Source organism: Aptenodytes forsteri, unplaced genomic scaffold (genome assembly GCF_000699145.1).
Source record: "Aptenodytes forsteri isolate BGI_AS27 unplaced genomic scaffold, ASM69914v1 Scaffold422, whole genome shotgun sequence".
Classification (NCBI taxonomy): domain Eukaryota; kingdom Metazoa; phylum Chordata; class Aves; order Sphenisciformes; family Spheniscidae; genus Aptenodytes; species Aptenodytes forsteri.
Window position 1 is genome coordinate 299,408 of NW_008795687.1, and position 12,943 is coordinate 312,350.

Here is a 12,943-nt window from a genome sequence, read left to right on the forward strand (position 1 = left end):
GTTGCCGCGGGTCCGGGGGCTGGTTGGGACCGAAGCCCGTCCTGGTTCTCTCGTTAATTTGAACACAGCTGATTTCTAGCACGGGGCGAGGAACCGGCGGGTCCTGGGTTTTGCCGGGTTTACGTAGGTTTTCCTTGAATGCTCGCGAGGTTGTTAGTGCTCTGCTGTCCGCACCGTCAGCGGCAGTCCCAGCACCCCCAAATTAAGGGGGAGATCGGCCACCGCGCTGCCCCTGTCTCCCGTCCCGCTCAAACCATCTGGCCGTGTTAAACTCCGAGTCTACTCACGGATGTCACAAAAGCAGCTGGTTGAGAACAGTAATTTTAGCATAATGCCTGCAGAAATATTGCAGGATAAGGGCCTCCGGCGGGGAAGGTTGCTCTGGCACACCGGTAGTGGCGAGCGTCCTACCATGACAAAGCCAAACATTACAATTTGGCAAAGCCTCGTCTTTGCTAGGACCTCCAAAGGGGGAAATTACACAAAATGTCTTTAGCGTTGACGGTGCCGTAAGGGTCCGGCGTGACGGAAGCTTCAGCTGTGTTGTGTGTGTGTGTGTTTTTGCCATTGTTCTGGAACGTTTTCCCATCCTGAGAAGCTCCTGCGGTGTTCCTTTCCAGATTGCGCTTGCCAGTTTCTACGAGGACGGGGGCGATGAGGACATTCTGACTCTTCGTTTTCCCATCCTGAGAAGCTCCTGCGGTGTTCCTTTCCAGATTGCGCTTGCCAGTTTCTACGAGGACGGGGGCGATGAGGACATTCTGACTCTTCCCCAGCCGGCACCCAGCTCTATATCCAGAGGCACTGCAGCCAGGTGAGGAGGGAGCTTCAGCTCAGGCCGACCTGTTTATCGGCGGCTTGTAAACCTGACAGTGAAAACTATGTAAAAACGCAAGCTCTGTCTGAAGCATTGATGCATGTTAATTTTCAGGAGGAATAGCTCTGCGTTTCGATCTCTCACCTCGTAGGGCTCTTTAGCAATCGTGAAAACATCAGCATTTATACGTCGCAAGCGCAGATGTTATTGCACAACTAATCCAAAGATCAGTTAGGACTGCTTGCCTCACTGCTCAGGAAAAACTTGATTTGTCTTTTGAGGTTAGAAGACAATCAGTTGGTGACGCTTTCATTTGAGCAGGTTGAGATTAGGAAAAATATGTTCTAATTTTGTGTGACACCTGAACTGGTCAGTTCGAGCGTTTTACAAGAAGTTGTTAATTTCGCCTTACCAAACCCTGTGCAGTAGGGAAGTACTGTCCAGTTGTAAAGAAAAGGAGTTACCGACTGTGTCTTGAAGGAGAAGTCTGTCGGTTCAGGCTTTGGTGAGTAACGTCCATATTGCAGAAGGACCCTGTTTCAGTTTGGATCCCAGCTAACAGCCTCGGCAGAAACAACAAGAGGGGAAGGGCGGGGAGGCTGGACTGCCCTGGGGCCTGGAAGAGAAACCTGTGCTTGTGCAGGCTCTTTGAAAGAGGCAACAAAATCCGGTACGCAGGCAAGGAAGGTGACTGAAGACTCGCCGCTTTTGCTGTGTCTGCAGCCGCCGTCTGAGCCTCCTCCAATGCACCCGCTCCTGTTTTCTGTTGGTGTAGTTGGCAGAGAGGTCCAAGAGCTCGGGTCAGCACTCGGTTACCCCAGCGCTGACCTGTCATTTCATAGAGGATTGAATCAGACTCTAAAAGTGGAACAGAGTTAACCCAACCGCTGCGTTCAGGAGCTTTTGCTTGTGTGGTTGAAACGTGTCATGAGGCTGACGTACTTCTCTGATTGACTTTTGCAGTGACCATAGAGTAACATCGTTTAGAGACCTTGTTCATGCGCAGGAGGATGATGATGAAGAGGAGGAGGGACAGCGGTAAGTTTTCAGTTAAAGACTTAAAACCTGTGTGTGTATCCCTGTCCTTTGTGATGGCTTACCACTTGTGCACAGGTTTTTTTTAAAAAGCAGATTTAAGTCGATATGAAATTCCTGTAGTGAAAAATCTCAGGTTTGGCGTGGAAGGGTTGGTCAGTGCAAAGTCTGCGTACAAGCACGTGCTCAGCATTGCTGTATAAACACCAGTTTTCATCGCTGAACTGTGCTGTTGAGAGAAAGCCTGAGGTAGGATGTGCAAGCCCTAGGTTAAGAATAGAAAAAAGCCCAGGTCATTGTTTGTGTCCGTAGAGAATGGAAGTGTGGGAATAGTGCAGGGATTGTTTTTCTTTCTGCTTGGGGTTTTGGGGTTTGGTTTTTTTTTTTTGGTTGGGGTTTTTGGGGTTTTTTTAAGTGCTGCTTAAGGGTAATGTAATGGAGTGTGGAGGTGGAAAGAAAAATGTAGGTCCCCTTTCCAATGGGAAGATGGCATACTAGTGGGAAAGTCATCTACCATGTCAGCTGTAAGTAGTTAAATACCCTTAAGGTTAACAGCCGAGGTAAATGGAATGGAACTGATGAATCTTAAGGTGGCTCAGTCTAGGTAGGCTGCGTGGTCTTCTGCACACGGATGTGAGTTTGCTCTGCATGTGTTACAAGCCAGCTGGAAGCTAATAAACCCAATCTTCCAGAAGTGCTTAATTGCACTTCGCTGACTGCATTCATTGCTTCCAGCTCAGCTCTGTCCTGTGTGTGGTGATCTTTCAGTGTGGCATGAACATGTGCCTTCCCTCAAAATACCGGTTAGATGTTGCCCATCTTCTTCCATCTGACAGGTCAGAGACTTGCTGGAAGTCTTGCTCAGCTTGGTAACAGAGCTGGTACTGGCATTTGAAACTGAGCCTTGTCAGTCTGAACTGTTTCTCTTGCTAGGTCTGAGTGAGTTGTTATCGCTTTATCGCTATTGATCAGTGGATAATTTTACAGTAACTGACATAAAAACAAAGGCTCTGCAGTACAGGAACTTGTAAGTGGCTACAGTAGGAGATCCACTGGCAGTAGTTAATATTTGTGGATCCAAGCGGTACAAAACCAAACTGAATCCTGATATAAAACTGCTGGGTCCTGTCACATGTGTCTCCTGGAGAAGCAGCAGTCCAGTCTTACCCAGAAGCCGTGTGCTTTCTGTTAGGTTTTATGCCGGCGGCTCAGAGAGAAGCGGACAGCAGATCGTTGGTCCTCCGAGGAAGAAGAGTCCCAATGAGCTGGTGGAGGATCTCTTCAAAGGAGCAAAGGAGCACGGTGCAGTGGCGGTCGATCGGGCGGCCAAGAGCAGTGGCGAGACTAGCAAGCCTAAAGTGAGGAGTGATGAGTTCTTCTTCCTTCTGTTCCCCGTTTCAGTTAAGGCTCCCACCACGACAGCTGTTTGGTACTGCGGAGTCCGGGAATTATCTTAAAAGGACAGCTAAGTCTGGACTCCTCTCTTAGTGCAGCTCCAATTCGTGTGACACGGTGGCAAGAAGAGCCACTTTCTTGTGCCGTATTTGTTAACTTGTTCAAGCTGGCCACTGTGCCTGCAGGACAGTAGGTGTTGCTGATGCCACGAAGCCCCCCCTGTTCATCCGTATCGGTGTTGGGGAAAGGGAAGCAAGCTGTCTTGGGTTTGTGTCATTCTATAACCACTTTGCCTGCCCCTCTCTCTTGCAGCCTTTCGCAGGGGGAGGGTATCGCCTTGGGGCTACTCCAGAGGAGGAGTCTGCTTATGTGGCAGGAGAGAGGAGACAGAACTCTGCTCAGGATGTGAGTATCTCTCTGTTCTGTTTTGTAGATGTCACCCGAGGGATTTCTCTGCTATAGCTACAGAGCTTGCGAGCCCAGAGAGTTATAAAGCTTGATAGAAATTCAAGAGGACAGAAGTATGGTAAATCCTGCTTCTCCTGGGGTTTCTGATTAGAAAATAGTAGATGCTTGGGTCTTGGGTAAGCAGTTTTCTGATGAACATTTAATTAAGAATCTGAGCGTTCCTTAGAAGTGCAGATTGTGAAAAATAGCGTGCAAAGGGCACTGGGCGATTAACTCTTCTTTATCCGTTGAAGAGATGTGGAGCTAACAGCATCAATGCAAGATTCTCTCGTGATTGGTTTGTGACCAAATACGCATCTAAGTCGTGGTGGGAGCTTGGTTTAGGCTCCTCGCCTAGCACGCTCTTGGCGCTTCAGTTTATCGAAAAGGGGTCTGTGGTGCCACCTTCTAGGAATTGATGCATGACCATTACATAGCCAGTGCTTTGGGTTTTTGCCTCAGCCCAGAGGAACCTGGCTGGAATGTTTTCTGCACCTTGAAATTCCTCTGCCGGTCAGGAACTTTTCACTTTGCGTCCGGTTATTGTTATTATTAAGATGCTTCAGTGAGGCTGATTGTCGTTTGGGGGCTGCTGCAGGTGCATGTTGTACTGAAGCTCTGGAAGAGTGGATTCAGTCTGGATAGCGGAGAACTGAGGAGCTACCAGGATCCGTCCAATGCCCAGTTTCTTGATGATATCCGCAGAGGGTATGTAGCAAGAGGGGAGGGAAAGAACAGCTGTTTTCTGAAACACAAGCGTTTGTGGAATCCAGGATGCTGAATCAAGGGCGCGTTTCACCTGAGCTTTCTTACAAGAGCTAGATTCTTAATATGGAAACTATGGGAGGGCAGACTTGACCATTTACTTCAGAGAAATGGGACGTGGCTTTGATTTGTATGGGGCCTTGAGAGTTTGAAGTGAACAAACAGACTTTCATATTTGGGCTGAGAATTTCTGATGCATCGTGTCACTCCAGGTGAGGGCCAGGGAGAAGTCGCCTTTAATTTGTGTCTGTTAGTGGGGAGGTGTGCATCTGCCCTGTTAATTAAGCAAGGGCTCACTGCGATTCCTGAAATTCCAGAGGTCTGTGGCTGGCACTTTTTCTCTGCACTTTCCTGACTTGCTTCTTCAGGCAGCTGCCTTAGGACACTCTCTTTGCAGGGAAGTCCCGGCAGAGCTGCGCAGGTTAGCACGGGGCGGACAAGTGAACCTGGATATGGAGGATCACCGCGATGAGGAGTACGTGAAACCTAAAAGTGTCTTCAAAGCTTTTACTGGAGAAGGACAGAAGCTGGGCAGGTGAGAAGACAGCAGCGCTGGTTTGCTATGTGTGTGGTGTGAGTCACTCAAGAGTTTTGCTAGGTTGAGCCTTTTGACTCATCTTTCTGAAGGAAAGGCACTCGGTGCCTGTGGTATGGGAGGTGTTCCTCTAAGAGAGGAAATGGGGCTTACTGGCGCGTACTGTGAGATGGCTCGGTCTTTCCGTGGCAGGGGGCGGATCCCTAGTTTAGAATCACCATGGCATGTCACGTAGAAGCTGTGTTTCCAAGTTACACTGCCCCTGTTCCTGTGGGTGTGTGAAGACCCGTGATGTGGTGCTCCAAAGGGAGATGGTAGAGGTGAAGTTCTAGAGAAGTTCCTGCTGACTAGCCGACTCCTAAATTCTCACTTCCAACTTGCATTGGCGTCTCTTGACGAGGAACCCTGGTAGTTGGGCCCAGCGGGCGATAAGCTCACTGCCTGACTCCTGGCACGCTGCAGCCAGGTGAGTCGTTTGGTTTTTAACAGCTCGCCTTGTGTCTCCCTGTTCTCAGCACTGCGCCCCAGGTGATGGGCACCAGCTCGCCAGCCCAGCAGGCGGAGAATGAAGCCAAAGCCAGTTCTGCCATCGCTATTGATGAGTCGGAGCCCATCACCAACATCCAAATCCGGCTCGCTGACGGTGGGCGTCTGGTCCAGAAGTTTAACCACAATCACAGGTACAAACGCAGCAGGAAACACGGGTTACTAACTGGGAAGGCCTGAATGACACTGCGAACTGTGCACAGATGGAGCGGGTGTTAAAATCCTGGCTAGCCTGCTAAGGGGAGCTCTGGGGATCCTTCTGTATAGGTGAAGAGGAATAAAATTATTGTGGGGTTTTAAGGCAGTCATTAACTGTTGGAAGGATAGGATTTGCTTTCCAAATAGTGGTGGATTATAGCCAGTAATGCTGCACCTGGGAGCTTCAGTATTATCAGCGGAACTTTCCTTAATGTCACCTATAAAAAACGGAATCTCTTCTAAGGGCTTTAGAACTGTCCGATAATTAGGAACTTGGTTCAGTTATTCTGACTCTCAGTTCCGACTTTTCTGGGCTGTTCCCTGTGCTGAATGGAGCACCAAGGGGTGCTCTTACAGCAGTTTAGTTCCCTTGGACAAGCAAAGCTGGCTTGTACGCCCTGCTGCTTCGTTAGACTTCCCTCCTGAAGTCCTTCTCACCTACCTGATCTCCGAGAGCGTGGCCATTTCTTTATACTCGTTCCTCCAGTTTCTGTAAGAGAATCAAGCATGATGCAAAAAGTTACAAAAACCTTCTACGATCGGGTGCAGGGTAGGTCCAGTGTCACTGTTGTGGCTGCTCTTGGTAGTTGAGATCATCTAGATTATGCTGTGTGTGATGAGCTCAGTCACTTATAGCAGCTAGTGTCAAGCAATTTGTAATCTCTTCATCTTGAAGGGTTCAGAAGCCTTCAGTTTCAAATAGCTGCCTGACAGCACAAATGTTCCAGTTGGGCAGTGTCAAAGAACTGAAAGTTCTGAAAGTCTTTAACCTGTAAAGCAGCTTGTCTTATTTCACTAAACGGGAGCCTACGGAGGAGTAGGTTGAATCAGAATTGTCTGGCTGTGGCCTCTGCTGTTAGCTGAAAAGCACGTGCGGCGACTGCAGGGTTGCATGCTCTGGAAAGGGTGAATTTAGGCTGTTGCCACGCGCTTTTACAGGATGTTCAGTAACAGGATCACCCCTGTGTGTTTGATCCCTTTGGACAGGATCCGTGACATCCGGCTCTTCATAGTAGATGCTCGGCCAGCGATGGCTGCCACCAGTTTCGTCCTCATGACCACCTTCCCAAATAAAGAGCTGACTGACGAGAACCAAACCCTGAAGGAAGCCAACCTGCTCAATGCTGTCATTGTTCAGCGGTTAACATAAAGGAACCCACCTCTCGCCACACGCCTGCCTGCAGTGCGCATGTGTCGTCCCGTCCTGTGCGTGCACCCGTGCCGTGCAACACAGGCTCACATCTACTCGTAGCTCTGGGTTCTTAGGTCTTGGTTGGACTTTTTTTCTCTTTAGTTGCATTTCCCATGGGGGTTTTTTTTGTTTTGTTTTGTTTTTTTTTTGTGATGATGATCAGTGGACTTTAAAATAAATAAACAAAACGAATCCGTTTTGAAAGGAGCTGCAGCCTATTGTGCCACAAGTTCTCCCACGAGAGTTCAGTTACCTTTGTGGATTGCGTTACTGCGCTCTTTAGAGGGGAGGAAGGTAAGGGGGAAGGGAGCTCCCAGGGAGCAGTTTCTGTCCATTGCCAATTGACTGCTCATCACAATCTTTTTGCTCTTCCCTCTCCTCCAGGGACTGCTGCAAAGTATGCCCTTTATTTTCGCACATTAAATATAAACTATACGAGAACGGGTGATCTGATTGTCAGGATAATGTTACACTACTCTAAAAGCATTGTGGGGGAAGTCTTTGTGAAACAGCTGTTGCTCAGTGTGGGAAAAACTCCGTGTGTGTGCAGGTGCAAGGTTTAACACTCTTCTTGGGCTTTTCCGGGGAGAAAGTCCTGACTTTCCTTCCCTCAGCAGAACTCTTAGGGGCGTTCATTGCAGTACCCCCCTGCTCTGCCTGCACTTTCTCGAGCAGTCCAGACTGACTGCAGTTTTAATTTGCCGTATTGCATTTCTCTGAGAAACCCTGCTGCTGACTTTTTCTTTCCAAGAAGGCACAAAGCTGAATCAGCTTGAAGTGACTGAAAGTAAAAGGCAAACAGAGTCTATCTTACTGGAAAGCAAGTTTTATTTTAAGAGGTGAATTATTGAGATGGAAACAGCTCAGGTGGAAAAACTCAAGGCTGTAGTACCCTTTGATTTTTTTTTTCCTCTCCTCTGCTGAGGACTGACATAGTTGAACACCTGGAATTCTCCAGCTTTGGTCTGTTCCACTGTTTGTGTTTTGGGCTCAGGTGTCCATATCTTTCCTTTGAACAGAATCCTGCGGGTGAATTTGTTACGCTTAGACACGAGGGACTGGTAGCGCTGGTGTAGCGTCACGCATACGAGTTGCCATCTAGCGTTGTGCCACGGCACTTTGCACCGACCCGCAGCATGCTTGCTATCCTAGCCCTGGGCGTCGGAGCAGAACTCAGAGCTGTGCTGAGCTGTGGGGCTCCAGACTCCAGCTAACTGGGAGCTGCGCTGCACCCAGCGGTATCCCGTTGAGAGAGGCTGGATCGCTGCCGTGCGAAGGGTCGGAGCGTACCGTCCGTTTCCCGCCTTAGTCACACCGGAGCCCTGCGGCTGCTGCGCTGTAAGTCCACCCCCCTCGGCGCTCGGAAGCGTCCAGGTCCTCACCTTGGTGCGAGCAGAGAACAAGCTGTAGGGACGTGCAGGCTGGGGGAGGGCCAGCAGGTTGGACAGGTTCAGCATGAGAAACTCGCTTGGCTGCCCGTGTTAATACAAAACTGCGGGAGTAGATACCAGACCTTAGCAAGGGCATTTTTACAACAGGTTCTCAACCGAGAGCTGGATTAACTTACGTTATATATCCATTTAGTAATGAAAAATGTGTGTAACAGCGAATTTGTAAATTATTGTGAAAATTACCATTAAAAGCCCGCAAAATAGGAAAACAGTGTTTGACCCTTTCTAATAATGGCTACCATCTGTTCTCGTATTTTGGATGATGCACATGCGGATGTCTACTCTTACTGCTTTGGGTTGCACTGTGAGCAGCCTTCCCAGTGCTGAGCTGACTTCAGCTGATGAGACTAAAAATCTCAGCTGCATTTTTAAAGATCTTTTCTGACAGGTGAACTTGGGGTTTGCCTGCCCGCGTCACTTATGTTGTGTATTATGACCACTTAGTCATCTGTGTGAACCAGTACAGAGAGAATTCAGAAAGGGAATTTCCCTCAGAGCTAAGTACAGTCACAACTGCCTTGTGGGAAGTCACTCGTTTTTAATTGTTCATCGGAGGAGTTCTTGCATCCTGATCTTCTCCACACGTGCCATTTTGGGGACCTGGGACAACGTCTTCCAGAGTGCTGGCCAGGATGCGCCCCTAGACCCAGAAAGAAAGTTTATCTAACAGAAAGGGTACGAATTATTTGCTTCTGCCTTGGTTAGCTGGTGGCATCAGAGGACTGAGGTGGCGACTAGCTGGCGTCCGCAGTCTTTGGCTGGATGAGCTGGACACGTTGGTGCCCCCAAATTAAATGAGGGTTGGCAGCGAGACAGCAACTCATCTAGCTGCTGACCTCGAGGGTTTTGTCGCGCAGATTCTGCTCGCTGGTGGGAAGTTTCACGCCCAGGTTCCCTCCCAGCTCTCTCCTTGCCAGGGGGACAGAAAGGTGCTAAATTCAGAGGGGCTCCGGGCTCGGAGGTGCTTCTCTGCCGGGAAAAGCCAATTTTCCCCCTGAGCCGGAGGGTGGCAGTGCTGCAGAGAAGCCGCTCTCCACCTCGAAGGCTCCTGCTGAGAAGCTCTGCCAGCTGTCTGCGGGGAGCTGCACCTTGTGCTCCTGTGTGTCTGTGAGCCCCTCTGGGACGCCGCTGCCGGCTCCTTCTTCCTCTGATTCTCTTCTTGTTTTTTGTTTTTGTAAGTAATGAGCAGTCCTTATCTCCTGGTGAGCAGGATCAGCTCTGCCCTGCCGCCAGGCTATCTGAAGTGTGCCTGAGTGATACCGCTTCAGTGCTCCAGTAACCAAGATAGGCGTATCTTCTTCCGAAGTTGACAAAAGAGCCCGTGGAACGAACTGGAAGCAACGTACGTGCAATCTGCTGTATTAAACTGTCTCCTTCTGTGAGCTGGTGGAACATTTCACTATAAAATAAGCTATAAAGCAAAAATGACAGCCAGGCTAATTAACGGGGAAGGGATAAAACATACCAGAACAGGAAAAAGGGGGTGGTGGTAGAAAAAGACACCTTGATTTTGTGAAGAAAATCACCTTCCTTGTCACTGGTGCAGCTCTTCGGTGTTTGACATGCCCCTGCAGGAACGTAAACACTCGTTTCTGACACTCCTATAGTTTGTGACGGTTGTTAGCGAGTTTATTTGGCTTTCTAGTAAAATCTCCTTCCTTTATCATTCCATTTCTTTGTTCTAACAGACTCATAGGCTGAGATTGGGCTTTTCCAAAACTGACATTTATGCCTGCGAAGAAGTGCCTTTTTCTCCTTTGCCCGGAGACGTGTTTCACTTTGAAATTTTTCTTTTTTCTCTGATTGTTCCCCCCCCGGGGGAGTCTTGCCTGTCTTCCTGGTCTTTCACACACTGGTGCTAAGGCAGTGCTTCTGAAAAGTGAAAACTTGCTTCTTTTCAATTTCTGTATGATAAGATACAGCCCCATTTTACGACTGTGCTGTCCTATCTGGGGCTGATGTCTTTCACTGTATCCGAGTGTTTTTCTCCGAGTGCTGAATTTTAACGGTTTTCTCTTCCTCGGGCGGGTAACTGTAGGACTTCCTCGGACTTTTTTTCCTTTGTATGCAGTTCATTGTTTCCTCTTCTTCCTTTTGACATGTCCTCCTTGCTAAGATTTAGTTCCCGTGTTTTCTGATAGCATTTTGCACCGTTTCCTGGGAACTTTGCCTCCCCTCTGTAATGCTGCTTTTGCCATGGGATGTTTCCTTGTCCACGTTTCTTGCGTGGTCAGTGGCCTGCCTACCTCAGGAGGTTCTGCTATCCCAGTGCCTTTGGTCAAGTAGTTTTTCAGTGATCCTGGTGTAGGAACATCTGTTTCTAGTTGTAGCTGTACCTTCAGCTGCTTCTTTGGGTAAAATAATGATAACAGCACAAAGCAGCTAGCTGAATGGCTTGTTTTGGCACAAAACTCAGGTGGCTCAGCTGGCAGATAAATGCAAGCAGTGACAAGACATAGGGAGCAAGAAATCTCAGGGGACACACCTGCAGCTAGAAGAGGATCACTCTAAATTTTGGCCTAATTTTTTTTTTCTTGTTGCCTTTGGTTATATTCAATTATATTTAATTTAGTCTTTGCTCCTCATTGCTGGACAACGCTAAATCTTTCCAGAAGGAGAAAGTGACCTTCATGCCATGGCTTCTTCTTGGGTGGGTCTTCAGGTCCATGGTGTCTTTATTTAGAGGAGTGATTAAAAGGATGTCAGTTTGCTCCTGGGATGTTCTTCGGAAGTTCAGTCAGGAGGGTTTTCTTTTGAAAGCAGCGCTGCTTTACAGATCCTTTGTTATCAAGAAGAAGGACCTTGAGTTGATGTTTCTTCTGACTCTGTAGTTACAGCGGAAAACTGGCTTGGGGGATTGGTGTCGCTGTCACATAAAACAAGATGCTTATGCCTTTCTTCGAAGTCCCCCACCGTGAGGGGAGGACCTGCGATACCTGCATTAGATCCTTGGGCAGGAGCTGGTGTCTGTTCAGGAGTCTGCTGTTCTAGGTAAGCCTGTGTGAAGAATTGCTAGATTTTGAAAGCAAGAGAGTGCTACCCCCTTACCGCTTCTAAGTGGTCTTGTTTCTGTTGGTGAACCAGAATGTTTATAGATGGAGACCGGTAATTTTAAATGACGGATTTAATTAAGCAACAAAGTTGTTTTTCTTACCAGGTTGTGGGTTTCCATTGGCGCTTGTATGGTGAACACCTGGCATCATCCAAGGAAGAGTGTCTGACAGTCACTCGAGGCAGAGCTGGGAAGCCGGAGCCCGCGGTTCTCAGCCGTGCCCGCTGCCAAGTGTGCTTTCCTGGCGACCCAGCCGCATCCCCGATGAAACAAAAGCCTTTAGCTCCTCTCACGCTTCGAGACTCAGACCAGACTTCTCCGAGCTGCGTGCTTTGTACCTGTCTTTCAGGCACAGTGGCAATGAACGTACGCATCGGTGCTCTGCCTGGTGTGAAGGGAATTAGCCATTGCACACACACTCACTTGCTGAATCGTGCAGAGCTGGGTCTCCTCACCTGCAGTCCTTGTTAACGAGGTATGATCGCCCTGCCAGCTTTTGTGGTGTGTTTTAGGCAGTTTCACCTTACTTTAGGAAGGAAGAAAACCTAAAGGTAGTTGATGTCTGCTGAGAGTTCAGCTGCAAGTCTCCTTCTTGCTCTGGTAAATAACGCACGTGCTGTTTACGCCATGTGGTACATACACAGCAGGGCACGATGGCGGTGAGCGGCTCTGGGAGCTGGTGGAGTGTGTGTCGCTGCAGACTGCTTGGGGACTTTCATACGTTGGCTGCTGCCAAAGTGCTAACTGGGCTCCTACGGCAGTACTGATGGAACAAGTAAGCAAACGCACACTGTCTAAACCAAGCCAAGGCAGCAGCTTATTGCAGCTGCTGGCCAGGTGATCAGGCTGGCTGTCAGCAGGAATCCTGCAGAGTTCAACAGAAATGGGAAGAGAAATCCTTTCTAGTTACCTGTTAGCAAAAGTTTTTCCAAATGAGTCCCACGTTTCCCAATTACACACTTCTACAGAGGGTAGTATAATACTAACTATGCAACAGGCCCACATCTTTGGCAGTTGAACAGCTCCTGTGTCAAGCACCTCTCGATTTACTAATTTATCATTTTCTGACTTACTACATTCCTAAATGCTTATCTTATTTGCTGTTCTGTCTTGTCTGCACTGAGCCTGTCTGTCCCAGCGCTGGGAGTTCCTGAATAGATTCCAGATGTTCTTATTTACTCAGGTACATTTCATGACTCCTCATTAAATTAACTCTTTATTGGCTCACGGGGCCTACAGTAGCAACAGCTCTTCTCCTGTCTCATCCATCTTGGTGGCTGTTGAAGTCATGACTCCTGTTCCACCAAGAGAAGGCAGCTGTGCTAAGAGGAACACGAGAGCCGCTGGCCATGCTTAGAGCAGTCAAGGAGGGGTAAACCTTCGGAGGACTTGCTAGTGGAATGTATCCAAATGCTGCCACTTGCTTCTGTGCCAAAAAATTCCCATTTGCTGGCTTTAGGCTTCTTTTTTTTTTTTTTTTTTTTTTTTCTTTTTTTTTTTTTTTTTTTTT

General features: G+C 48.4%; 2 protein-coding genes across 2 annotated transcripts in view; both read left to right on the forward strand.

Moving 5' to 3' along the window:
- Nucleotides 1-8,589, forward strand: part of NSFL1C (NSFL1 cofactor) — a 12,681-nt gene extending 4,092 nt beyond the window's left edge. Inside the window, exons 4-10 of the mRNA XM_009282762.1 lie at nucleotides 1,781-1,855; nucleotides 3,045-3,210; nucleotides 3,560-3,652; nucleotides 4,293-4,402; nucleotides 4,857-4,994; nucleotides 5,510-5,674; nucleotides 6,726-8,589. Of these exons, the coding sequence (XP_009281037.1) occupies nucleotides 1,781-1,855; nucleotides 3,045-3,210; nucleotides 3,560-3,652; nucleotides 4,293-4,402; nucleotides 4,857-4,994; nucleotides 5,510-5,674; nucleotides 6,726-6,888 (910 nt within the window). The 3' untranslated portion in view covers nucleotides 6,889-8,589. The remainder of the gene's footprint in view (nucleotides 1-1,780; nucleotides 1,856-3,044; nucleotides 3,211-3,559; nucleotides 3,653-4,292; nucleotides 4,403-4,856; nucleotides 4,995-5,509; nucleotides 5,675-6,725) is intronic.
- Nucleotides 8,590-12,086: 3,497 nt separating this feature from the next.
- LOC103901817 (sodium-dependent lysophosphatidylcholine symporter 1-like) overlaps nucleotides 12,087-12,943 on the forward strand; it is a 13,084-nt gene continuing 12,227 nt past the window's right edge. Inside the window, exon 1 of the mRNA XM_019472991.1 lies at nucleotides 12,087-12,092. Within this exon, the coding sequence (XP_019328536.1) occupies nucleotides 12,087-12,092 (6 nt within the window). The remainder of the gene's footprint in view (nucleotides 12,093-12,943) is intronic.